Source organism: Marmota marmota, unplaced genomic scaffold (genome assembly GCF_001458135.2).
Source record: "Marmota marmota marmota unplaced genomic scaffold, marMar, whole genome shotgun sequence".
Lineage (NCBI taxonomy): Eukaryota > Metazoa > Chordata > Mammalia > Rodentia > Sciuridae > Marmota > Marmota marmota.
In genome coordinates this window covers 14,268,656-14,295,909 of record NW_025999998.1, presented here as the reverse complement: position 1 = coordinate 14,295,909, position 27,254 = coordinate 14,268,656, and the positions used below count along the sequence as shown (strand labels likewise).

Below are 27,254 nucleotides of genomic sequence, written 5' to 3'. Positions count from 1 at the left end.
AGAATAAAAAAGTACTGAAAATAGACCAGGGCACCACATATTTAAAAATTTGTTTTAAATATATAATAATATACATATTTGTGCACTGCTTCTTGACTTAAAAAAAATTACCTTTCTTACTCTGGGTTGTGACTTTGAAATATGAAAAATAAGCTATGCTGATATCAAAAGCAACAGCAATCTGATTCTAAAGGGATGAACATTAAAGTTTAATTTTCAAAAGTTGTATATATGAATTATCCATAGAATGGAAGACATATGTTGGCCCACAGCTAAATATTCTATTCATTTTTAAAATCCAAGCTAAAAAGAGAAAAACATATTATAAGAGTAACCTTCTTCTATCAGACCAATAGAACTCACAACAAAAATAGAACAGAGAGAACCCACAACAACAAAAAATAACGTAAACACAAAATCTCATTTATTTTTTTCTGAAGCACAAAGGAGATCACTCAGCACAATAACAATAAGCAAATCATACAAATACTGTGGGGAAAACTGTCCCCATGACTACATATATATTTATATATATTCTTAAGAGCAGTGATCAGGAGTTTAACAACAAGGTAAAGTGGTTTTCACTGAAGAATGCTTTCTGACAGGCTTCTGGATAGGAAAGGGACAGGCAAATCACTTTCCATATAACAAGTGAGCTAAGAATGACGTCTGTTACCCAAGCCACTTGAACTCCACGGACTGTGAAAGCCTTTTTCAAATTTGTGTTTAATTTCATCAATGGCCTGCTTTACGTGTGCATTTCCGTAAATTTGAACTAGATCCACAAACCAACCCCTCAGCCCTCTGTGTCTCACACTCCAGACTATTGGAGGTAGAAGGGGATGAGGTTGGGTGTGAAAGAGTCAGAATGATCAATGTCAGGGTTTTCTAAGAGTGTCCTTTCTTTTCCGGTCTTTGGATACATCTTCAATCTTTTTGTGTATTTCCTTGATGTCTTCAGGAACATTATAAAGTCTGAGGTCCAAAGTTGTACCTAAAGTAGCTACTAGATCTGAAATTGCAAACATCTCCCATAAGTCTTACAAATAATAATAAAAAATAAAAAAACCCAACCCAACCAAAAAATTATTAAACTCATAACAATTCCTACAATTTAAAAGTAATTTCAAGTCATTGCCCATAACACACCTCTTAGTCCACCTTTTAATGCCTGAGAACACTCTTTTTTAAGTGTGTGAATGTTTCCAGCAGCAACATCCACTTAAAAAAAAAATGGACAACAATAAAAAAGATGTCCAATAGGTTCCAGAAGCATCCGTTTCTGGATATCTTCCATGTGTACCACAAGGTAGAAATGATACAATGTGCTTTGGAGTTTGCCTTAAAAGCTTTCCATACGGCTGGTTCTAGGGTGAAGAGCTTTAAAAATAGGAAAAGTCTGGTAGGGAGTGAAGATTCAAAATCCTTTGCTAGATCTCACACCCATTATGCTTCCTACGATCTCAGTTGCCAATAGGGATATTCAAGGGCACACTTCAAAATCAGCCAAGCATACAGGGAAGTATTTTCTACCATTCCCCTTCCTTTAATTTGCAGACTTCTCACTAGAAAAGAGATTCAGTGGGGTTCAATGCTCACAGAATCAACTTAGAAAAATCTCCTGGCACAACAGGAAACCCTCTTGGATTGTAAAACCTCTGACAATTCAATTAGAGAAACAGCAAAAAGGAGTAGCAACCTCCTTGGTCTCAGTTGATGGCTAGGACAATCTGTCACTTCCTATTTTTTTCTTTCACATGTTTCCCTCTCGTTTGAAGATCAAATTTACCTCAGCTGATTCTCCTACTTTTTGTTTTGGTTGCACACATATTTTGTAAATGTATGATAGAAGATGCTTTTAAATATGCTTTTACCTTTTAAAATACATTTCATGGAATAGACCATGAAAATGGGACAAATGGTGCAGGATTGGGCTGGGGGACATCAAGCTTTTAATTCTTTATTTCCTGTCAGAGAGCAAACCATTCCAACATAAAGGGACAAACAGGACTGGCTTGGAAGAGTGCCTCTCCACAATTCAGAAAGTCAACTCACATTAGGCAAAGGCAACATTCCAAAGTGCAAAACATCTGGCCCCATGTATGGCTAAGGCCTGAAGTACTGAAAAAAAGCATATGTAACATTCAGGAACATTGCACTCGGGGAAATAAAACAACATAAGTTATAAGGGATGCAGAGATCAAAGTCCATGTAAACATTTCAACACATTCTATTTTACTAGAAAAGTTATTCAGGTCTTAATAATACTACCAGGGCTAAGTTGAATGGTTGCATGTGGCCACTATTCCTGCTTCTGATACTATTACATTACTGTTTGTGAATCCTGAATCTATATGAAAACTGACTTCAACATCAAAATGTACACCCTTAAAGGAATATAAAATGTAGGATCTTGCAAAGGCTGGAAGCAGCTCTCCACTATTAGAAGGACTTTCACCTCATCTGAGTTCCTAAGCCCATATTGTGTAATCAAGTTTCCTTGGCAGAGACTGAGTGAGCAGGGAGCATCTGCCAACATTGTAGAGAAATGGGGATAAGTTTTGTGGAGCATCTTTGATGTTGCTCAGGAATCAGAAATACTAGAAATACACACAGAGAGTAGTAATTGGATTTACCGAGTTACTTAATATCCCACAAAACAAACTTTTTGTTAAAAAGATCAAGAATTTGTTCCATGTTTAAATGTAGCATACATACAATTAAATCTAAAAAGGGGGGTTGGGTTGTGGCTCAGTGGTAGAGTGATTTCCTAGCATGTGTGAGGCACTGGGTTTGATACTCAGCACCACATTTGATAAATAAAATAAAATAAACAAAATAAAGTTAAATTTTTTTTTAACTCTAAAAGAGTTTCTACCACTGGGGAAAAAAACTGGGCAAATTACTGCTGAATTAAGATGAATATGTAAAAGTAATATTTATGCTATAGAAAAATCATGTTCTTAGTTTTGTAGGTATGGAATTAGTTATATAAAGTTTTCTAATGCAAGGTAGCATGAAGGAGTCACACTGGAGCCCCAGGAATGAATGTCATGTTGAGAAATCTGTTCCCTTTCCTGGTTTATTTATAATATTTGGAATAAATTTTAAAAATATAGGTTTTAAATAAGACTCAGTAATTTTAAGGTTTTATCATAAGATTACAATTTGTTTTAATTCTGAGTTTGGGGAAAGGACACTGTATAATTAGGAGCATATAATGCTCTTCACTTTGTTTAATATTCCTAGATGCCTTGTATATATCAGCTCCTGTTCACAGAAACCTTACGTGGGACATCTACACATTTTTCATTATCATAAAGTTCTAATGTCCTGAAAATTATAAGTAATCAAATGGATAATTGGATTAAGATTAGAAAATGGAGTGTTTTCAATATGTAGGGTTTTAAAATATTTTTAATAATATTTCTTTAATGAGATTTGTCCTTCATTTTAAAATTCTAGCAGATTGACATCTGAGTATGAAATTTTCAGCAACTGTGGGATATGGTTGGGTAGAATAGGCCATTGCAAAGGAATCTGTCCTGTTAGTATCAATAGCTAATGGACACCCAGTACTTGCCCTGATTTATTAAAAATTCCATTCTACACAACAATGGTGTATGGAATTTGTTTCTCTTCTAATAAAATGGAAGCAATGATAACATCACACAGGTATAAATTAAGATGATTTTAAAGTGCACCAAAATACAGTTATTTATGCCATGTAGTTATATAATATTCCTAAGAGACTTTAAATCTTTAATACTTAACTTCTGTCAAACACTTTGAAGCACAGAACTATATTTAAAAAGCATATGGCATTCAATTCCTGACATCCATCCCTAAAGAAGGCAAAGCACAACAAGAACACATCTGTGAAACGCAGATTCCATTAAGTGCAAATTTCCAAAACACAAGGTCAATCTAGAAACACATTTTAAAATTCAGTAAGTTTATGCTCAGCATATAATTTTCAAAGACAATCTGAAGTGATTTTTTTTCCAACATTTGTTCACTGTCTAATTTTTGTTCCCTCATAAAAATATGGTCACTGGTTAATTTTTAGTTCCATAATTTTCATACTTGTTAGCTCAAAATATCTAACCTTATAGGAATATCTTTGCTCTCCACGTTTCCACATAGGAAAAAGATTTCACTTCAATCTCATAATAGACATAACTGCCAGCAATAATATCCCCTTCTGTTTGAGCTTGAAGTAAACCTGAACAGGTCAAAAGGGAGACATTTTCATGAAATTATGAAACCTCTCAACCAGAGTTGGGAATTACTGCACTTCCTTCAAGCAGTTTACCAAGTGAATACTGTAACTAGACACAGAAAGAGATAGTCATCCCAAGAACAAGGTACTGATTGTGACTTTCCAACCACGCCTGGGCACAAAGGAGACGCAGAGTCATGTCATCCCAGGAGAACTTCTTACACTGAGCTGGAAAATGGAACCACCTGCTTGCCACCCACATAAACCTCCTCAATATTTCGATCATCTCCTGAAAGAAAAATCAAAGAATCAATTTATAAAGTGGTTTGTGTCAGTAATTATTTTAATTGCCATGGAGAGATTTAAAACAAAATATTTGCAAGAAAGGAAACACAAAAAAGCTGATTTCTTTTTTTTTTTTTTTTTTTTTTTTTTTTACCCTCTCAGATTGCTTATAATCTGGTCAGGATAACATGGATCAGCAGAAGATGCCATAGCTAATTTGAGATTAGAGTCTAGATTCTGCACTCAAGGTGGAAATCACATGAATCGACCCCCATCCCCATCCTTTTAGCTCAAGTGCTTGGTTATTCATTTCTAGGCCCAGTTGAAAAAGAAACCGTTATCTTAATAGTGCATGGTGAAATGAACAATTTGCAGAAACTGAGATCCACATGAAATAACATGTGTCTCTCCCATCTCAAGTTCACTCAGTACTGAGCTCACTCAGTGGAAGGAACATCAGAGAAGAATCTTCTGCATTATCGTTTCTCTCAGTGAATGGAATTGAACATGAGTACACTGGAAACACATGTGGGGAGGGTCTAGTAGACCACAAGGTAGAACGGAATGTGGGTACAGATGAGGGTAAGAGGTTTACACATGGGATTTCTTCCTCTATGGGCTTTCATTCTCAGCTTGGGATTTGTGACTGTATGTTCTAGTGGGTCATGTGTATTTTGAACAGTACTTTAAATATTGTACTACAAACGGACTTGATGCTGAGGAGTATTTAAAAAATAAATCAAGGCAAATTAACACAGATAACATTTAAAATATGTTATAACAAACACAGAGAGCCATACCCAAGAAAAAGACAAAAGACTTATTTAGCATAGAGATGTATATCTACCTACCTAGATAGAGGAACTTCTGGATAACAGCCTAAAATGGAAAATAAAGGTAATAAGAAATAGTATTTTGTACATTTCATAAAGGAAATTAATAGGAAATAGTGTTTGGTAAAGCCCAGAAATTGAAATGTATTTCTCAAAAGTGAACTACTATTAATTAAAAAGAAATTGTCTATTAATTCTATTATTTAAACTTCTATTAATTAAAAGAAATTGTCTTCAGATAAAAAGAAAAGCATCAAATAAATAAAATACACAACCTGTTGTCTACTAATAAATGTTTGTTTACTGCTAGAAAGTTCTTGGGATATAACCTTCAATTATTTGAAGGAAAAGCATTATATAAATTAAAGAAATTAATCTAGTGTAATGATTCAAATATTTTAAGAGGTGTATGAAATAAGAAAAATGACTAGATGAATGGGATTAAGCCCTATTCCCAGAAAGTCCCTCTACTAAAAAAGTAAAAAAAAAAAAAAAAGTAATATGAAAATAATGATGGACTCAGGATACATTTCCCCAGAATCAAAGGCAGGAAGGTCACTGTGACCTTCCTCTCACCCTTCTCCCCTGAAGCAGATCCTAAGACCCTCAAGTCAGAGGTGCCCTCCTACTACCCAGAGGGAAGGAGCATCCTTGACAAAGGATCACAGAGAAGACAGTACAAACAGGCCCTGTTTGCCCCCAGTTTGGTACCATTAGAGAATGCTCTTTTCCCAATTTTCCGTTCTTCATCAAACCTAGCACTCAGGTTAACCAGCTTCTTTGGGTCGTCATTTCATTATGAAGGCTCTCGTGCCATAAATAAATTTGTATGCTTTTTTTTGGTTGATCTGTCTTTTGTTATAGGAAACTCAAGTCTTGATCCTAAGATGGCAGAGGAAAGATCTTTTTTCTCCCCAATAACAAATGATATAAGCTTCAAATAATCCAACATTTTTCTTTTAAAAACTTGAATATATTTATTTTCACATTTACTTTCATAAGTAGATCAATTTATAAATGATAGTAGTTAATTCTTTTCTAAAAACTATCTTATAAACAATAATTATTAAACTAAGATGGATTTGTTTATTATATTAATAGGAAAAGATTTTATAAGAAGAACAAAACTCATTTTCTTATATAATTAAGAAAATTGTCAAACCAAAAAGCTTCTTTACAGCAAAGGAAACAATCAAGAACTTGAAAATAGAGCTTAGAGAATGGGAGAAAATCTTTACCACATGCACCTCAGATAGGAGCATTAATCTCCATGATATATGAAAAATTCAAAAAATGTAACACCAAAGCCAATAACCCAATCAATAAGTGGGAAAAGGGAACTGAATAGACACAAGAAGAAGAAAAGCAATTGCTCAACAAATATATGAGAAAATCTTCAACATTTCTAGCAATTAGAGAAATGCAAATCAAATTACATTGAGGTTTCATCTCACTCCAGTCAGAATGTCAATCATCAAGAATACAAGCAACAATAAATGTTGGCAAGGATGTGGGGGAAAAGTTCACTCATACATTGCTGGTGGAATTGCAAATTGGTACAACCACTCTGGAAAGAAGTATGGAGATTCCTCAGAAAATTTGGAATGAAACCACCATTTGACCCAGTTATCCCACTCCTCGGTTTATACCCTAAGGACTTAAAATCAGCATACTACATTGACACAACCACAGCAATGTTTAGAGCAGCTCAATTCACGATAGCTAAACTATGAAACCAAGCTAGGTACTCTTCAACAGATAGATTAAAAAAAACGTGGTATATATACACAATGAAATATTAGCCATAAAAAATAATGAAATTATGGCATTTGCCATTAAATGGATGGAACTGGAGAATATCATGCTGAGTGAAATAAGCCAGTCCTCCCCAAAACCAAAGGCTGATATTCATATGCTAATTCACAATAAGGTCGGGTGGTTAGGGAAGAATAGAAGTCCATTGGATTAGACCAAGGGGAATGAAGGGAAGGAAGGGGAAATGGGAATGGGAATAGGAAAGATAGTAGAATGAATTGGACATTACTATCCTATGTGTATATATGATTAAATGACCAATGTAATTCTACATCATGCACAACCAGAAGAATGAGAAGTCAAACTCCATATATGTATGTCAAAATATATTCTACTATAATATATAACTAATTAGAACAAATTTTTAAAAAGAAAAAGAAAATTGACAGAGCATAGTGTCAAGAGCCCAATTTCTGGTGGTCAGAAAGTCTTCCCAGTTGAATCCAAATACTGCATATTAATTACTGGTCATGAGTCCTATGTAAATCACGTAACTTTCCCTCAGCCTCACTGCCCCTATAATTAGTATGATAATATGAATAGTACCCATTTCTCTTGGAGTTGTTCTGCTAATTAAATAAAATTATGTATGAAAGGGCTTAATCCCATGCCTACCTAGCACATATCAAGTGTTCAATTAATACTAGTTATGTATGGCTGCTTATAGAAAAATATACCCAAATACACTAACACATTCAAATGCAAATATTTTGCTAATTATAATTATTCTTAACATTGCTATCATAAATTGAACATTATCAAAGGCATCAACCTTCCCTTTAAGATTCTCCTCAACTCCATTAAAATGTTTCAGTTTCTATTTACTTTTCTACAAGGAAGCTATTTTGACTTCTTTATGAAATAAATGTCTTTTGATTAACTTTGTCTTACTTACCTCGGAAATATCACCAGCAAAATCCCCATAAAACATATCAATGGGAGAGTCAGATGCTTTGGGGTTGATCAGAAGGGCATCAAATTCTTTGCCCACTTCAAAGTTTCCAATCTCACTCTCCAGCCCCAGGGCTGCAGAAGAAAACAAGTTTAAACCCAGTCAGTACTGCAAGCCATCAGACCATGCTAATGTCTCGGTTTGCAGGGATAGAATCTGCCAAAATATCACTAGGAAAAAAATGAATAATCAATAGTGAGGCAGAAAAGTGCTCTCATTCCAGTAGGACCCAAGACTTCCACTTACAAGAAGCAGAGTAAGAAAGCAAAATGTGAAAATAAAAATGGTTCCCCCCAATCATAATTCTGAAGTTGTCATTCGATTTCAGCTCTATCAGTGCCAGCTGGCCTGTGCTTTTTATTTATGGCTCTAAGAATAGACACGATACCTATGAATACCTAAGAATTGGCATAATACTGATCTTCTTCCCTTCTCTTTCCCCCCCAAAGTTCCAACTCCTTTCCTTGTCTTTTTTTTGTTCTTTATGTTCCATGAAACAGCTAACAAGATCTATTATTATGGTAGTGAAATGAACCTCTAATAAATAAAAAATAATTATTCTTTTGTGTATTCGCCAATGCAGGTCTCTCTACCGTAACTTCATGCCTTTGAATAGAAAACAACTCACTTCTCAAGTGAACAGATCCTCATAACTCAAAAGACACAATGATTTGAAAACAGACCAATCTCTTTGTAACCTCAAAGCTTTTTCTGGTTGCCCAAGAAGAATGATTTTCTAAAATAAGGCATAGGTCAATAACATCTATTGACTCCGCTCATCTCAAGCTATAATTCATGTACTAGGATTATTAAGTGCCAAGGAAGAACATTTCTCATTTCTATGATTTAGTTTCAGAAGATGGAGGTAGTTGGATTTCATGATCAGTGAACATGTTGACTCTAAATCTCCTTAAAGCCTATAACATGAGCAAAGATATACACTGAGGTAGCAAATGGCACATACATACAAGGAAGGTTAACTGGGGTGCAGCATTGTCTACTTTAATTTTTACATGTGTTTTTAGCATTTTGTCACTGGCGTCATGTCGTCTGCTGTGGAAATCGTGGATAGATCTTCCCTGCTAGGCAAAATCTGATATGTGATATTTCTGTGCACAAAAATCCAGAACACTTGGCAATTCTCAAAGCACTTCCATGTTTTTAAAAGATTAAAGGACAACTTTTCTCAAAGAAAAGAATTCTTTAGATTTAATATTAAGAGAGGAGTGTGAAAATAATTAGAAATATTAAAAGCAATTGGTGACTTCTATTAATTGTCAGGGGAAGGTCTGAATATGATAGAAAATCAGTAAAATTTTTTTCCTCTTTCACTGTTTATACACCATTCTTTTTGTCCTTGGCAAAGAAGCATAAGAAGTATGAGTTTTCAATGGCTGTATGCAACATAAACTTGTTGTGTGTTTAATAGGCCAGAAAACCAGTTACAGTTGCCAGGGTCCATACAAGTTTGATAAAGTAACTGGGCTAGTCATTAGAACACAAAGAGTTCAGGGAGGAATTAACCCAAAAAGACACACTTGCTTCTGAAGAATTTATAAACAGTACATTCAGATTGTTGCATTTGGACCCAGCTGGGTTGGTGAGCAACTCAAATGCATTTCAGGAAATGTAATTTTTCTGTCTTTGGATCGAATGTTGGCTCTGTGAAGATGGTTAAGACACATTTTTTTTTTTTTTGTACTGAGGATTGAATTCAGGGGCACTTTACCACTGAACCACATCCCTAGCCCTTTTTTGTATTTAATTTCAAGACAGGGTCTCACTGAGTTGCTTAGAGCCTTGCTAAGTTGCTGAGGCTGACTTTGAATTCTTGGTCCTTCTGTCTCAGCCTCCCAAGCTGCTGGGATTACAGGCGTGCGCCATGGCGGCCAGCTTGCTTACACACAATTTGATCTTCATGAGTGTGAGTGTCACGGCTGTGGCAGAGCTGGGAATATGCCACAGGGATTTACTCATCCCATTTCACCCAGACCATAGTAGAGACACAAGCTAAGGAGAAGAAATTCCGTAACAGTAAGCCCAGTGGCCCAGAAACACAGTTTTAAAAGCTACATTGTGCGGCAGAAAGGATTTGGTAGGCATTCCATGATGGCTTGTTTAGAACAGGATCCTGATGGGGCAATCACAGAGAGCCTAGAGTAAAAAGGCACCACTTAAATTCAGCTAATTTGTACCATGAAAATAGATGGTAGAATAACTCAAACTCAGGTGTGCAAATACAATGATGGTGCAGGTGAGAGGGTATCACGTTTAAAAGAATGGGTGGCTTGAAACTGGGAATTTTAGAAAATGAAACCTCAAGGCTTAGAGAACTGCAAAGAAGAGAACCATTACTTGTTTTTCTTAAAATGTTCTTTAGGGCACTCATTATAGTAACCGAACCTTCAAAGAAGAACTGAGAAATTGCTCTTCCCAGGGTTCTCCTGGCCTTGATCTCCATCCATGTCTAAGGCTGGGGGAATCTATTGTAAATCTATATCTCTAAATCCTTATCTATATATTTTAATTTCTCACCAGCTATCTCTGATTTATACTATTTTCATTATCATCCATTCAAATTACACTATATTTCTAAAGTGACTTAAATTATGATTTCTATTTTTTTCATAAAAATATTGTTACACATGAGAACGAAGAAAAGCTAATGAATATTTGTATATCAACCAACTTTTTTTTTACATCTTTTTCCTCTTAAAGAGACTTTGAGTAATTAGCATACTTACATATATAAACCAAGCACATGGTCTAGGTGGGAATTAGTATAGGCAGTTATAGTGGAGAGTAGAAGCAAATATCTGAAATTTGGCATTCGATTTTCTGGATTCAATCATGGCATGTTATAGCTTGACAGCTGTGTAAGCCTGCACAATTTCCTTGTTCATAAAATGGAATTAACAGCAGTGTTATGAAGGTACAATAACAACATAGTAAGGTGTGTTGCATAGTGTCTGTCATGGGTCTGAGCTCAGCAAGTCTTGGCTATGGCTTAGCATATGGCTATTATTATTAGTATATGGTTATTATTATTACTCAGGCCAAGAGAAGAAAGTACTTGACTCAATGGAACAATGGATTATTTTAAAGAACCAGAATGCATGTGACCAATGCAAATATCCACTAAAGTGACCAATTTATCATAATTTATGACAATTGTGTATCAAACATCTATTCTGCCAGATAATGAACTCATCGAAAAACTGAGTTCTCCACCATATACCTGAACATATATTTTGCTGGCTAAAAGCTGGCTATGCCCTGTGAGATGTGACAGTATGTGTATTGGATTCCCCTGATTCCACTATCATGCACCTTAACACTCCATTCAAGGACACGGATTCGCATGGTTGTATGTTGTGTGAGAGAGAAATAAAATAGTCATTACCTTGGCTTCCTCCAAGAGTGGCTAGTCTGAAGACTTCTCTGAGGCTGAGGCTTTTCTCGTTTACCTTATTAATTAAAAGGATATTGGAAACCATCACTGCTCTTCTGATGGCATCAAGCATGGATGAGGAATAACCACCAGCCACATCTGTGGTAGGCAAAACAAAGCCCAGACAGTAACTTTATGAGGATAAACAGAATAATAGATGTATAAGGTTGTCTTTTGCTTTTAGTGATACAGTCCATATTTAATTAAAGAAAGGTCTTATCCATAGAGATGCAAATCAACATTGATAAGAATTAGAATTTTCTATTAGGTTCCTGGAGCTGTTGCCACAAACTGCCACATATTTTATGGCTTAGCACAGCAGAAATTTCTTCTCTCGTAGTTTCAGAGTTCAAAAGTCTGAAATCACAGTGTTGGCAGGGCTGTTACACCTACAGAAGCTCTAGGGAAGAATCATTCCTTGCTTTTTCCTGTTTATGGTGGCTCCTGGCATTTTGGTTTACAGCAGTAGAACTCCAGTCTCTGCCTCCACCTTCAAATAGTCCTCCTCCCTCTGTTTTCTGTCTCTCTCCTTTTCTGCACTGATCATTGGATTTAGGACCCACTGCACTTCAGAATGACTTCATCTTGAGACCTTTACCTTAATTACAACTATAAAGACCTTTATAAGATCATATTTATAGGTTTTGTTAGACATTTGGGGCCACAGTTCAGCCCACTTCGATACCCAAATTATTAATAAAGGTAACAGAAACATCTCTGAATATTCTCTGAACTCTCACAAAAACTGTTCAAATACGCCTGCATAGTTGTAAAGATGATTTACATGTGATTTAAAACAAGTTCACAGTTTTATATTCAAAAACCTCGTCCTAACTTTATGCTAGTCCAGATGAGAACTTCAGGAAATTAAATAAAGTTACTTCTTTAAGATAATTTGGCAGAAAGAGTGTTAGAATAAACATATATTTTGGGAAATTAGTATAATAAAAAGCAATGCTGATTCAGATAGCTTTATATATTGGTTGGCATCATTAAATGAGGAAAAAGATTTTTAGTGGCTTAAATGAAATCTCTAATCATAATTCAATTGAAACACTATCTTTGAAAGAAACATATATAGAAGTTATTAAGTGAGTTCATATAAACGTCAAGCGAGTTAGCAAGTTTTATTAGAGTAAAATACATTTATAGCTAATAAAATATACTTTATATCTTAAGGGTTCCTTCTGTCATTTCTAGGTAGACATATATAATTGTTAATGCCTATATATACTGCAAAGATCAAAAGTAATTGCCTATTTAATAGTAATTATAGATTGCAGCTCAATTTCATGTTCAACTGTCTTACTTGTCCTTAGGTAAACTTGTAAGGAATTTTTTTTTAGAAAATGCTTTTCTTTTACCAGAACAGTATTTCCAAAGGATCACTCAATTCCCTGAAAAGTTTTATTATATCCATTTAACTTATTCATCCATGTTAATAGACAGTACTCTTCAATTTTGTACATTACATGTTAATTGGAAATAAATTAATTAATTTCAAATAAAGAAAATCAATGCCAAATACCTAATATTAGTCAAATAGTATTCAATTGTTAGTCTATGTCAAGAATCTTTCTAAGAAGATCACATATTAACTTATTTTTCCTCAAAGCAATCTTACAAGGTGTCTACTATCATCAACTCCATTTTAGAGACAAATACCAAAGCACAGTGACAAGGTAACTTGCCACTAGGTCAAGGTGGCTAGCCTTGCCAGCCAGTGGCAGAGAAATTGGACCCAGCTTGTTCTTAATATGTACATAGTACTCCCTCTGCAGAGCCGAGGTTCCCAAACCTGGATCTTTGTTAACTTCTAGACAGATCTCTTGAAACCCCATTGTGAAACTGCTCACTCAGGATCTATGTATCAAGATTAAACTCAGGAATCTGTATACTTTATTTATTTTTTAAATTGATGGGCAAAAGTTGTATATATTTATGGTGTGACTTTTTTGTCTTATTTTTATTTTGCAATGATGGGGACCACATTCAGGGCCTCAGGCATGCTAGGCAAGCACTGTACCACTGGAGATGCTTCTTCAGCACCTTCCAGATGCCCAGGTATGTGCTCTGAGAAAGAGGAACAATAAAAGAATCAAAGCCTGGGCTTTTGCAAAGTGAACACAAAGAGGGATCAGAAGCCATTTTTCCAGTGATGTCCACTGGCATCCAAGCAGGGTAAATCAGGGAGGGAATAATGGGTCTTGAGAAAGCATGGAATCTGGATTGGGTTCCACAAAGAGATCAAAGAACGAGTGCTTTGGGAGTAATGGAAAAAACCAAGTCAGGATGGGTAATCATCACTGCAAAATGAAACACTGCTACATGCAGGTCATTTGTTTTAATGAATTTATATGTATTGTTTATGTAAACTTGTTGTATACTTTCAAATTTTTCTTTCATATTACTGTTTTGGGGTTATTTACTATGTTTGCTTTGACTTCCATGCATCTTTCCTATTTTAGACAGGAAGCATTCTGCATAATTCTGCCAGTAGTTATCTTTAATATAGATCGAGGATTCCTAATCAAAAGATATAAAATTTCAAATGCTCCAAAACATGATGACACCACAGTGGAAAATTCCACACCTGACCTCATAAGATGAGCTGCTGTCCAAAATGCAGGAACACTAAAAATAGTGTCTAAAATTACATTCAGTCTATGTATATAAATTATAAATGAAACATAAATAAATTTTGTGTTTAGATTTGGGTCCCTTACCCAAGGTATTTCATTATACATATGCAAATATTTCCAATTTTTAAAAATCTGAAATCCAAAATACTTCTGTTCCCAAATATTTTGGATAAAGGCTACTCAACCTGTATTTTTATATTGCAAAGTCAAAATCAAAATATGATATGCAACTCACTTTTTTCTGAGATGAGAAGTTTTATACACTTATAATTTGGCTGCCACTTGCCAAGTACATCTTACACAGACGCTACAACTTGGGTTTTGTTAACAAAATCAGAAGACAGAAGAATTTTTAGTACTTAGGAAGTTATTTCTTGCAGAGCATATATTATTTAAATTTCTATAACATTGAAGACATACAAATCATATAAAGAAAATATAAAATCAAAACTGAAGGATCTGACGCTCAGTTTCAAAAACAAGTATGTATTCAGGACCCAGGAGCCTCTTTCTGATTTATGTTGCCATTCTGATAGTTTTTTAATATACATTACTTTTAACATCATACACGTTGAGATGAATTTTGGGCTTTTGCTTTTATTTTTTTTAAATCATTTCCACATTTTAATCTTATTTCTACTTTAACTGATAACAGCTTTACTATAAATTTTATTGTTCTATTTCTTTCTCACATAATGGCACTTCATTTTGGCCCACCAATAAATAAATGGTATAGATTTTTTACCTAATACTAGTCAACAAGTATTCAATTGTTAGTCTATGTCAAGAATCTAAAAAGATCACATATTAACTTTTAATTTTTTCCTCAAAGCAATCTTACAAGGTGTCTACTATCATCAACTCCATTTTAGAGACAAATACCAAAGCAAATTGACAAGGTAACTTGCCACTAGGTCAAGGTGTCTAGACTCGCCAGACAGTGGCAGAGAAATTGGACCCAGTTGTTCTTAATATGTACATTGTTCTATTTCTTTCCCACATAATGGCACTTCATTTTGGCCCACCAATAAATAAATGGTATAGATTTTCTAGTTATTTTTTTCAAGGGGTTCAGAGAGATTACTTTCCAAGGCTTTGTCCAGCTGAGAATTTTGTTGCCTTCACATATGAAGGAGAATTCGCCAGATATAATATTTTCGGCTAATGACTGCTTCACCCCCATATTCATTTTTGACTTTGGTTTTGTGTGTGCTAGCAAAAAACATTTGAATGAAAATTGTTTTAATTGTTTTGTTGACAACTGAATTTTTCACCCTACATCAATGTTTCCGGAAGTGTTTTTGTTCTTTGTAATTAAAATATTGTGCAACAACATGCTCAGGTATAATTTAACATAAAATGGGGCAAGCACTTACAACATAGCTCCTTCTTAAGCTCAAAAAAAATATCCTTTAAGATTTATTATTTGTTCCATTGACTCCAGGACCTCCATCAGAAGGCCCCTGTGTTGGCACTATGCCTTCTGCCCTCCTCATGGATCATCCTCTAACACCCTCTTCTGATCTTTGCTCCATTTTATTCCCCACATCATTGAATTCGTTTTTTGCAACAATTCTGTTTCTTATATCCGCCTACATAATTGGTTTGTTCTTGCTTTAATAGAGATATAATTAAGATATTATAAAATGCATAGTACTTGGATATCCAGTTCAATAAATATTAACAGTTATACACAGTTTTAACTACCTTTCCAAAAAAAAAAACAAGATATCAATCATTTCCACTACTCCAGCAAATTCCCTATGGCCTTTTCTAGTTAATTCTCCTAACATCACCTCCAACACTTAGGACCACTTCCTGATTTCTGTGAACACAGGTTAGTTCTGTTGGTCCCTGGATTTTATACATATGAAATCATACAGTATGTGCTTGTTTTATCTTTTTTTTCACTTAAGATATTTTTGAGATGTACTCACGTTTTGTATGTATAAGTAACTTGTTTTTCAACTTCTGAGTAATATTCCATTATGTGAATATACCACAGTTTGCTTTTATCTATCCTCCTGTTGACAGATGCTTGGATTATTTCAAAGTGGCAGCTTTTATGAATACAGCAGGTATAAACATTCTTATACAACTCTTTTTGAAAACATGTTTGTTCATTTCTCCAGGATAAATATCCAAGAGTGAAATTCCTGGGTTATATGTAGATGTATATTTAACCTTATAAGAAACTGTAAAACGCTCTTCAAAATGATTATACCATTTACCATCTCTCCAGCAGTGTGAGTTCACATGCTTGTATTTCAATTTTTTTGTTTTCTTTTTCCACTTTGAAAATTTGTATTTTCATCACCATTTGCTATATTTTCATAGTGTCATGTCTTTTTAAACTCTAAGGATGATGACAATTTTTAGAGATTTTCTTCTGGATCAGAAGTAGATCATTATTAGATGTTTGCTCTCATTCCTAAACTGCCTTTTCTTGTTTTGCAATGCTTTTTTTTGACAGGCTTCCTGCAGGTTTTTAATATTTGAGCAAGTCAAGATTTGCTCATATTTGTTATAGACACAGTGCACAAACTGTTCTTGGGCTTCCTCTCTATTCACAGTATGAGGCTAAATATCTCCCAAACTCTATAAACAAAGGGCAAATTGATAACATAAACATCATGTCTAGGAAATAGTGGATCCCTAGGTGGCTATGGCGATAAAGACTGTAAAAATGAAACAACATTCTCCAAGCTAATACACTAATATGTCACATTTAAGCAAACATTTGATCAATATGTTTGCCAGAATGTTCACTATGCTTTTTCAGCCACAGTGATACAACCCAGTCAAGAACTGAAGAAACTGCATGATGAATTTAAATCATGGGAATTTTCCTAGAAAAATTGAGAGCAATACCTACCTGATTTTTTATGTCTGCTAAATTTTTCATATTAACTAACTGTAGTGGGTAGCAAACTCTTGGCCATTTTTTCCCCTAACCTTTAAAACTTTCCTGTGAAAATAAAGAAACTAAATCACTTCCTTTAACATCAGTGATGATATCCCAATGTTATCCCAATCTTAATAATTTACGACTTAAATTAGAATTTTTAAAAATCCTAACTACTTTGATTCTATATAAAACTGGAAAAAAATCTCTAATTTAACATACCTTTCTTGATAATTTTAACAAAATAATAATGAATATTATTGTGTTTTTCTAATTAGTTGCTTGATGTAAAATATCTCATTGTAATAAACTAGAACTTGAGTTGTTGCAGAAAATGGTGAGAACTACCAATTTCAATATGCATGCAGCCTCACGTTCTGAAATATCAAGAAGACAAAAGCATCAGGAACACAAAAGAAAGACAAGTACAACATAAGTTCACTCATAATGTGGAATCCAAAAAAAAAACTTGACCTAATAGAAGCTGAGGATAGAATGGTGAGTACCAGAAGCTGGGGAGAGTAGTAGGGAAGGAGATGTGGGAATAGGTTAATGAGTAGGTACAAAGCTACTATTAGGAGAAATAAGTTCTGGTGTGCTGTTGCACAGTAAGGTGACCATAGATAATGATAATGTACTATATATTTCCAAAAGGCTGAAAGAAAGGATTTTGAATATTTTCACCATAAAGAAATGATAACTGTTTCAGAAGACAGATATGCTTATCCTAATTTAAATATCATACAATATATATCACAGTACACCCCATTAATATGTACCATTTTATGTGTCTACTTTAAAAGTTTTAGAAAAATAACCTCTTGTGCCCAATTTCATCTTCCTTTAAAAAATTTTTAGTTCAGTCATACACAGTAATAAAAGAAGGCTCACAGTGGATGCCTAGACGTTTAGGCTGACTCTCATTTTCTAATTGAGCAGCAGTGCACACACTCAGGAAAAACAATTAAAATGCATTGTAAAGAAAGAGTGCATTGCTAACCCAGCTGCCACGTAGAATGTCCTTCAGCTGGGTGAGCATCAGACTACCTGTCGAAAACCAGGAGTCCCATTTTGGCCAAACAAGGGTTAAAAGCAAAGCTGGTTCTTATAGTGTCTCAGAATTCTCAAAGTTGACAAAGATGGAATCTGACCTTGCTCACTTTGGCAAAGTCAAATACATTTTCTTATGAGACAGTATTTGATGATGAAGTTACTGAAAACACACACACACACACACACAAATCCAATCTTATAATAACCTTATAAAAACCTAGCCAGAAGGACAAAACAATAAGGGCGGGGGAAATAAAGAACCTTTAAAATACTTTAGAAGCAATGGTCCTTTATCGCCTAACCTCTAAACCACAAACAGGGTTAATGGCTTTCAGGGTTTAGTGTCATAGAAACATCTCTCTTCACAGACAAGTTCCCATTACTTTCAACCTCACTATTCAGTTAGATACTTTTAACAAAATAATAATGAATATTATTGTGTTTTTCTAATTAGTTGCTTGATGTAAAATATCTCATTGTAATAAACTAGAACTTGAGTTGTTGCAGAAAATGGTGAGAACTATCAATTTCAATATGCATGCAGCCTCACGTTCTGAAATATCAAGAAGACTACCAATCAAATTCATGTTTCTTAAACATAAAACTGTTATCTGCAAATTAGTTGCATCAAAAGTTTTTTTTAAAGAGAGAGAGAATCTTTAATATTTATTTATTTATTGTTAGTTTTCGGTGGACACAACATCTTTGTATGTGGTGCTGAGGATGGAACCCGGGCCGCACGCATGCCAGGCGAGCACGCTACCGCTTGAGCCACATCCCCAGCCCATCAAAAGTTATTTGCTGATTGACCAATGCCACAGTTTCACCAGTGAAATACTGACCTGTCCCCAGCCCTATCTTCACTTCATGTTTCAGGACCTCAAGCACATTGAGAAAGCCACTGCTGAGCCTGTGGAGAGAGAAGATTTCAGAGGAGATTCATGCGATTCCAACAATGGAAGGTCACTTAATAATAATGAAAAGCGATATCACTGAAAATGGCGTTTCCCATTGGATCATCTCTCATGCTGACACAAATACACAGTCAAACCAGGCCATCTGAGTCCTGGAGTACAAAGCATCATCAAGAGCTGAAGTTAATCTCAGGAAGATACAAAGCATCAAGAGATAAAGGGAAAGTGGAGAATCACTTATATGAAAAGAATAAATGAAGAAGTTAAACCTTACAATGAGTCCAAAAGTCTTATCAATGTTAAATTTGGTGGTGGTGGTGGGAGAGGGGCGGGGGGACAAGGATTGCTCAGGATTGAACCCAGTGGCACTTTACCACTGAGCTACACCCCCAGCCTTTTTTAATTTTTATTTTGAGAAAGGGCTTCACAAAATTGCCAAGGGTGGCCTCAAACTTGCCATCTTCCTGCCTTAGTTTCTCAGCTATCTGGGATTAAAGGTGTGCACCCCTGCAACTGGCTCTTAAGTATTTTTTAACTGACCCACTCATCTATATTAGGAAATAGAAATTATAAAGCACTGCCCTTCCTCTACTTGCAGAACAATTTGTAACCCTGAATAAGCAGTGGTTCATATTAAGGCTCAGAAAACAAGACCCCAAAGAAGCAACCTCAAAAATCAAAATCTTCCTCTGACCTAATCCTGACCCCTTTCTTCTCCACAAGACAATCCATAGAAACTAGAATTTTTTAGGCCTAGAGGGTGTAAATCATTGGATCCATGGCACTAAAACAGAAACTAAAATTTCTCTTTCCAAAAGTGAATCAGAAGCTAGAACCCCTGTTCTTCAAAGTAAGCCATAAAGCCTAGAAATATTACTCTTCCCCTGCTTTTTTCTTTTGAAGCTGGCCATGGAGAAATTGTCTGACCTGCTTTGTTCGATAGAAGGTCATAAGACCCTCACTTCAGAAAGGATCCTGCCCCATACCTGGGAGGGAAAAAATACTACACAGAGAAGCCAAGAAGAATCTGCCCAGCAGAGTTCACTGGGTTTCCCACTCAGCCTCTTAGCATTAGATCAAATCCTTTTTGTCCAATTATGTTCCTAAATGGCTGTCCGTGCTTCATCAAATCAAAGCATAAAAATAGAGAAAGTTCTCTATATCTTTTGATTTTTTTTATTCTAAAACATTCCATGCATGTAAAACTTTGCTTAAATAAATTTGTTAAATTTGTCTCTCTTTTGTTATGGAGGGTCGGCTATGACTCTCATGATAGGTGAGAAAAAGTATTACCCCATTACTCTCCTTCACTCTCAAGATAAATGACAGGTGGGAACAACTAGAAAAGGGTTGCAGTCTGGTGAATCTGGGTCTGAAATTTCAAATGCTGCCTCTGAGGGTGCAGCAACTAGGAGAGACAGTTTCTGGGCTGAATTGTGGACCTCATGACTCTGAGCTTAATAGATGTGCTGCCTGTCTAATAAGAGAAACTAAAGCACATCCTTAGAAGTCCAAGAAGATGCAAAGGCCAAACTAGTCTGCTCAAAAATGCACATTCCAAAACTCCAGTAAACACACAATAAACCTCTCAAATTTGTTGGAGAATGGTATTTAAGCAAAAATGTTTCCTTCAGAAATTTAACTTCACATCCAAATTTGCAAAACTGGATGAGTTTCCATTTAGAGTATGTTGTGCAGTGCATTCAAACACGGGATGGTAATTCTTCTCATATGGGGGTCACTAGACCATAATTTAGGTTACAGAGGGAAGATGCTCTACCATGTGACTATATCTGAAAACTCCTCAAAACAGTCCAGAAAAATGTCCTGTGGCTCTAAGTCCCCTTCACATACTGCCACTGACACATACTTGTGCCATTTGCGAAGTCCCTAAGCTTCCAACTGCCAACACCTCCAGCCCTTGCCAAGGAACTTCTCCTACTAGTAAAGTCCTCTCTGCCCTTGTTTGGGGACGGTCAGAAGTTCCAGGGAGTTAATGGTTCTTCACCCCCATTAGCAGCCCTCTCCCAATCACTATTGTTTATATACTCACTCCCTGAGATTTCTTAAAGAATTAAACTTCAGGAGCCCATAGTGATAACTCGCTTGATGATGCATTCCTTACTGACTTCTTCTTGTATTACTTCTATAATGGTACTCTCTAAGATCACTTCTTAAATAAACTTGTGCAAGCATGGATTTTTCACCTAGTATCCATTGGTCCCCATCGTAGGATCTATTAATTTACTGAAAATGATGCAACATTTTTATGTTTATGTTTTTTTCCCCAGAGATACAAGCCAGAAGTCATCTGAATCACTTATGAATTCATAATCTTTCAAAAGGTTAAGACCATGTTATAAAAATATTTTATATTCTAGGGAATGACAAAAGGAAAAGGTCCCTCCTGGGCTGCCGTATGTGAGCCAGTACCCTGTCAGATCCAGCACACTGTGGAACATTGGCTTCTACTGCACTGCACTTCCTCCTGACTCCAGAGCTCCAAAATGTGGCAACACCGCCTCCCTGGAGCACTGACTGCCATGTGCATTCTTACAGTCCCCGGCTCTAAATCCTGAATTTCTGTTGTATTTCCCATTATTCATTTTTTGTGCACATTTCAGAGATTTTAGGAGATGTGTTTTCAAATTCATACTCTGCAAAAAAAGTCCTCTTTTATATATTCTTCTTTTCCTCCACTACAATATAGGCAAATGTCCATTTATCTAGTTCCTGTCCCACTAAAACATAAATATAAGACAGATCCTGGAGGAATGAATGACTGAGAGAACAAAGGCTTTTTTGACTGCCGAAATGCAACATGCACATTCATAATCTTGCAAGCAATTATTGCCTACTCACGATAAATTAGAATTGGGACAATGTGAGATGGATGCTCCTCGTTCATTGAAGATGTTAAGTTCTTCTGCAGAAAGGTAGCAGCCATGCGCCATCACTGTCTGGAGAGAAGATTGTCCTACATGGAGTTTATCATTCAAAAATGCTTACATCAGTATTGACGCAAAACAAGATAGTATAGGGAGAAACAGAAACTGTGACTGGTGGTCACCACCTTTATAAGAACAGTTGCAACTGTACAAAATCCCTAGGTATAAATCTTAGACTTCAGAAAAGGCCTGTAAAACATTGTAATACAAAAGTCTCAGCAAATTCATGAATTTCACTAGCATTTCTTTTGGTTGATCCATAAAATAATGAGGGTTTATAGAGATGATGTACAGCACAGAGTGTCCAACCAATTTGAGGAATTATGATTCTATTATTTCTACTCTAGAAAATTGTCAAACTGCTGCTTTCTTTTCTAAATCTATGTGGTGAGCTACCTATAGAGCTATATTCACCAGAACTTTCTAGAAGTAAGTTTTCCCTCCTCAGCACATGAAAGCTGTGAAAGTTACCCTGCAAAAAATTGTTCTTTATTTCTTTTCAGTTTTAATATAGGCAACTATCTTGATACCATCAAATAATTTTTAACTCACCAATTTTACATTTTTCATAAAAATTAGGGGAATGTACTATCTAATAAGCATTAATTCAGAAGGCAAAATTGGTCCAAGAAAGCAGGTACCGAACACATATGAAATATCTTTCGATTTTCAGTCTTGGAAATATTTGTGTGTTTTCTTGAAAGACTTTACTCTCAAGATTATATTTTTCCACAGTATAAAACCTATATCTAAATAGCTTTCTCCTTTGGGAGGCATGGTACAGTGACCACAGAATTATAATTTAAATAAAACTTTCTCAACCTCTGTGCAAATAAAATTAACATGCAAATTGAAGTTTAATTTATTAATTATATGGAAATATATGTAAAGAAGGATGAAAATTATAATGTAGCATTTACATGATTTATGCAGAGTGTTAACCTTTTGAATCATCTCCATTCACATAGTAACAAAGAAATTATTTGCTGCAATAAACTCTAGCTGCAGTTTGTATATTTGCTTGAAGGTCAAGGCCAAAGGGTATATTATTGTAATGAGGTCTCTAGTCACTCATATTAACTTTAATTAATTATTAAATTAATACATACTCATTTTTTTTCAAATCTCAGAACTTTAAAATAACAAGTAGAAAGCTCTGCTTTCTCCCTCAGGAAGAATCATTTTCAACATTCAATATGTGTCTTCCAGCTAGTCTTTTCCAGGTGAGAATGTATTCCTTAATACACGCACATGCATCAAACTGGATTGCACATTCTTCCTTGTAAGCCTGGACACTTCATTCTTCGTGGATGTTGAACAAAATTCTAATTATATATGTTCTATAATGCAACCAATGCCCTCCTGATACCCCTTTTAAAACTTTCATATGTAAATTAATATCCCTATTCATATTTCTTACACAAAGGATCCTTAGAAATGCATCTGCTGACTTAAAGGCACATTTACATCCTAATGGAGCTGTACAAGTGTCCTTGGACCAATGACATTCCCACCCTCAAACGAAGCCTTTAAATTTATCTACTGAGAGGAAGCTTCACATCCATATTTAGCTACACACAGACACACACACACACACACACACAGACACACACACACTAGGTTTTACTCTGGTTTGGTAAATGTGTGCATTTACTTAGATTGCACCATGATACAGCATTTACCTTATTTGTCAGAAGATTGTTTCTATCATAAACATCTGTGTAGTGTTTATAATTGGGATATAAGTTTTTCACAGCTTCAACTTCATCACAATTTTCACTTATATGGCTCTAAAAGAAAAAAAATAATATTTTCATTTTTTTCCAGAAAAATAATAGAAATTCTATTTCCTGCCTCAAAATGGTGTGCTGGTTTCTACTTACTGTATAAGGAACCTTATCAATGGACAACAAAGACTGTGCATGAGTTTTATTTAAAACAATTATATGCATCATATACACCAATATATGACAAATGGAATAGCATGAACATGGTGTGTGTGTGTGTGTGTATGTGTGTGTGTGTGTGTGTGTGTTTGTGCACGCACATGTGTCATCTCAAGGCAAATTTTTCCAATCAAGTCTTTTCAAATTCCAAACTGTAGCAAGAAAAAAATGCAAAGATCTCCTTTAAGACAGTCAAGAGCCTTGCTGCTTATACTAATTTTTCTCTTCTGGTGTTGACTTTTAAGCAAGAGTTCAACAGCATGGTTCACTCATAAGAAAATTGAGAGCTGAGTTTTCGCCCAACGTCTGACCCTGATTATGTGTCTTAGGGCAAGTCAGTTCTTTTCTTTGAGTCTCTATTTTCTCATCTCTTAAGGAAAAACTCTAGATGAGTGATTTTCCAAATTCTTTTAGCTGTGAATATTTTAGTCAGGTTTTATGTTTGACAATCCATAGCAATCCATTATGTGGAAGGCATAAACAGGTTCAGAACGAAGCAGCATTGGGACCCTGGGACCCTGACTCCAATCTGTCTCCTTTGTTGGCTTTCTGAATGAGTTCTGCAGCAGAAAACAGTTTGGAAATAACTGAGCTGGACAATCCTGCAGTCATCGAGAAAAAGTCAATAAGAATTCAAAGCAAGCGAAACAAGTGAGTCTGGGACTCCCACACCAATCCTTCTCCAAGGTACCACAAAAGTGTTTTTAAGATGCTAGACTGGTATGGCAGTATGTAAAAACGTGGATGTGTAACCGATGTGATTCTGCAATCTGTATATGGGGTAAAAATGGGAGTTCATAACCCACTTGAATCAAATGTATGAAATATGATATGTCAAGAGCTATGTAATGTTTTGAACAACTAATAAAAAAATAAAAATAAATAAAAATAAATAAAAAAATAAAAAAGATGCTAGACTGTAGAGTAACCACCCCAGTCCCAAGCCTAAAACAACAATCATTTCACATCAATTGGTTGTAAGTATATATTATAGGAAATAACTCATGAGCAAATGCAATGCCATTTCTCTCTGTGTGTAAGGTAGAATATACATAGCCAGATAATTTTTTAAATGATTTTCTAAAATAGCTACTCCACTTATAGAGAGAGATCTATTCCCAATCTTGAGGAAACAGATAAATAAAATACATTGGCATAGGAAAAGAAGAAAGGACAACCAGACAATACAGGTCATTTTGGAAAATGTGAGTTTTTCTCATTTAATTTTTTTCATATAATTTTAAATGTCATTTGTATTTTATTCTTTGAGAAAGAGAAGTATTCTGTTTCCAAAGTAGAAACATCATCTAAATTTTGAATGTTATGTCCAGGAGATCATTGTGTGAGATTGAACCCAAAACTCAATTCTTATAGATCACAAATAATAATAGTATTAATAATGGGGAAGATGAGACTAGTTAATGGGACTTAAGATAGATCTTTAAAAAAAAAACTACAATATGGCAAAGAATCAATGTATTGCCTTTGCCCAACTTGACCTTTCCTATAAGATAGTCAATTCTTAAGAGGAGAAATTTTAGTGCAGTGTGTAATTAAGTCTGAATGGGGGGAGGGGAAGCTCCCAATTTTAACCCAGCTGTTAGGTTTTAAAAGTGTTATTCCTAAATTGCAACAACTTAATGACAAAGTAAGATATATTTTTTTTTGTTCCTGATTTTAAATTAGAAACTAAGAACAAAAGGGCTTTAAAATGCATTTTTGTAAAGCGGAAATTAGGTTCTTTTTGGTTTTCAAATAATAGCTGGTTCCTCCAAGAATGAAGATATGGAACACTGAGAAAGTATCAAATAAAAGAGAAGTAGGAAATAAAGGCATTAAATGTATTCTACAGAGAATAAGTAACCAGTTTGTCATTGACCTTCCTTATCAAGATGTGTTTGTCTCTTGAAGACTGATGGAAGAACATTGGGAATAAAAGGAACTTCAGGCTTCTTACTTGCAAAATTAAAGAACTGGATTAGGTGACATTCTGTAAGGGCATTTCCTGCCCTGTTATGACTGGACTCTAGGAAATCTCAGTAGAAAAAAATGGAAATTATGATTTAGAGTACTGAAAAATCTTGCTGGTCAGGACAGAGGCACAAAACAGAAGATACCTACCTGAATGTGCAAATCATGGGTTTTAGCGATGTTGCCAAGTTCACCCATCAAAGTCTCAGAGCAGGAAAGGGAAAAACGTGGTGTCACTACGGGCTTCACTCTAAGATACTGGAAATGACAAGAAAAAAATTGATGAGGAAAATATGGATATTATAAACATGTAGCATACTTGAAAATGCATATTTGATAGCAAGGTGACTTTACTTCATTTTTGAGGACAGACCCTGATTCTAAAAGTTGGTGGAGGCACTGGGTTTCATGGAAACATCTCACCATTGAGACTACAGCATGCTCTTCAGCACCAAGTTCAGAAGAAGAGGACTCCGTCCCAAATGACAGACACTCCTCTTCTCCCCTCCCATCTCTTCCCCTCCTCTCTCTTCTCCTTTCCTCACATCAATGTGCAAAGATGAAGTCTAGAGTGAATGACCTTTATGAAGAGCATTGGAGGCAGAAAGAGAAGTTCTTTAAAGGAGAGTACTGGAGAGAAGGCAAGTGTGCTGGGGCCTATTCCTCTTTCTACATCTTGAGGAATGTGGTGGCTCCAAGCTCCCTGAGAACTATTCTCATGCAGGAGCAGCGTTGGTGCCACCAGAAGAGAAAAGCCTTTTTTCTCTTCTGGGAGGGAGAGAAGCACTCATAGAGGGTTGGTGGGGATAAGGATCTACAAAGTTCCACCTAAGATTTCCAAGGTTAAATTGGAAGAAACTCTGAGGAATCCTGTGTGTTCCATTCAGATCATAAAAGATGGTAAGGGAAGGGTCAGGCTTGCCAGTCTAAGAAATTATCCCCTGGAGCCACGAACCGACCTGCTGCAGTAAAGGCAGGAGGTAGCATTGTCTGCCTAGGTTCACCAAGGCCAGGGCACTGCAAAGGGGGTGCCTCACTGACTGGTCACACAGAGAAGAAGGCAGCATCGGCCAGGGCACTGGGGCTGAACAATGCTTGCTTTTTAGACCAGACCAGGGTGTGCAAGTGACCAGAAGCAGTGGTGAGGTAGCCACCAAATAGTCCCATAGCTTCCAGGTTCTACTCATCTGCCCATAACATGAAATCCTCTCCCCCATTTCGAAAGACCAGTTCTGTGAAAGCGAAAGGTCCCAGAGGAGAAGGAAAACCACCAAGAATGGGAAAGTTGCCTTGAGATGGTGACTCTCAACTGGGCAG

General features: G+C 35.6%; 1 protein-coding gene across 5 annotated transcripts in view; it reads right to left on the bottom strand.

Annotated features, from left to right (window-relative positions):
* Window positions 1–402: 402 nt before the first annotated feature.
* The window catches only part of Gda (guanine deaminase), a 92,889-nt gene continuing 66,037 nt past the window's right edge, over window positions 403–27,254 (bottom strand). For 4 of the 5 annotated variants that reach the window (XM_048806912.1, XM_015492928.2, XM_048806910.1 and 1 more), the window contains 8 exons: window positions 26,088–26,195; window positions 23,703–23,810; window positions 21,935–22,032; window positions 19,001–19,068; window positions 11,511–11,657; window positions 8,051–8,181; window positions 5,359–5,386; window positions 403–4,511 (listed from right to left, as the gene is read on the bottom strand). In XM_048806912.1, coding sequence (XP_048662869.1) covers window positions 4,441–4,511; window positions 5,359–5,386; window positions 8,051–8,181; window positions 11,511–11,657; window positions 19,001–19,068; window positions 21,935–22,032; window positions 23,703–23,810; window positions 26,088–26,195 — 759 coding nt within the window. In that variant the 3' untranslated portion in view covers window positions 403–4,440. The remainder of the gene's footprint in view (window positions 4,512–5,358; window positions 5,387–8,050; window positions 8,182–11,510; window positions 11,658–19,000; window positions 19,069–21,934; window positions 22,033–23,702; window positions 23,811–26,087; window positions 26,196–27,254) is intronic. The other variant, XR_007349042.1, reaches the window with a different exon arrangement.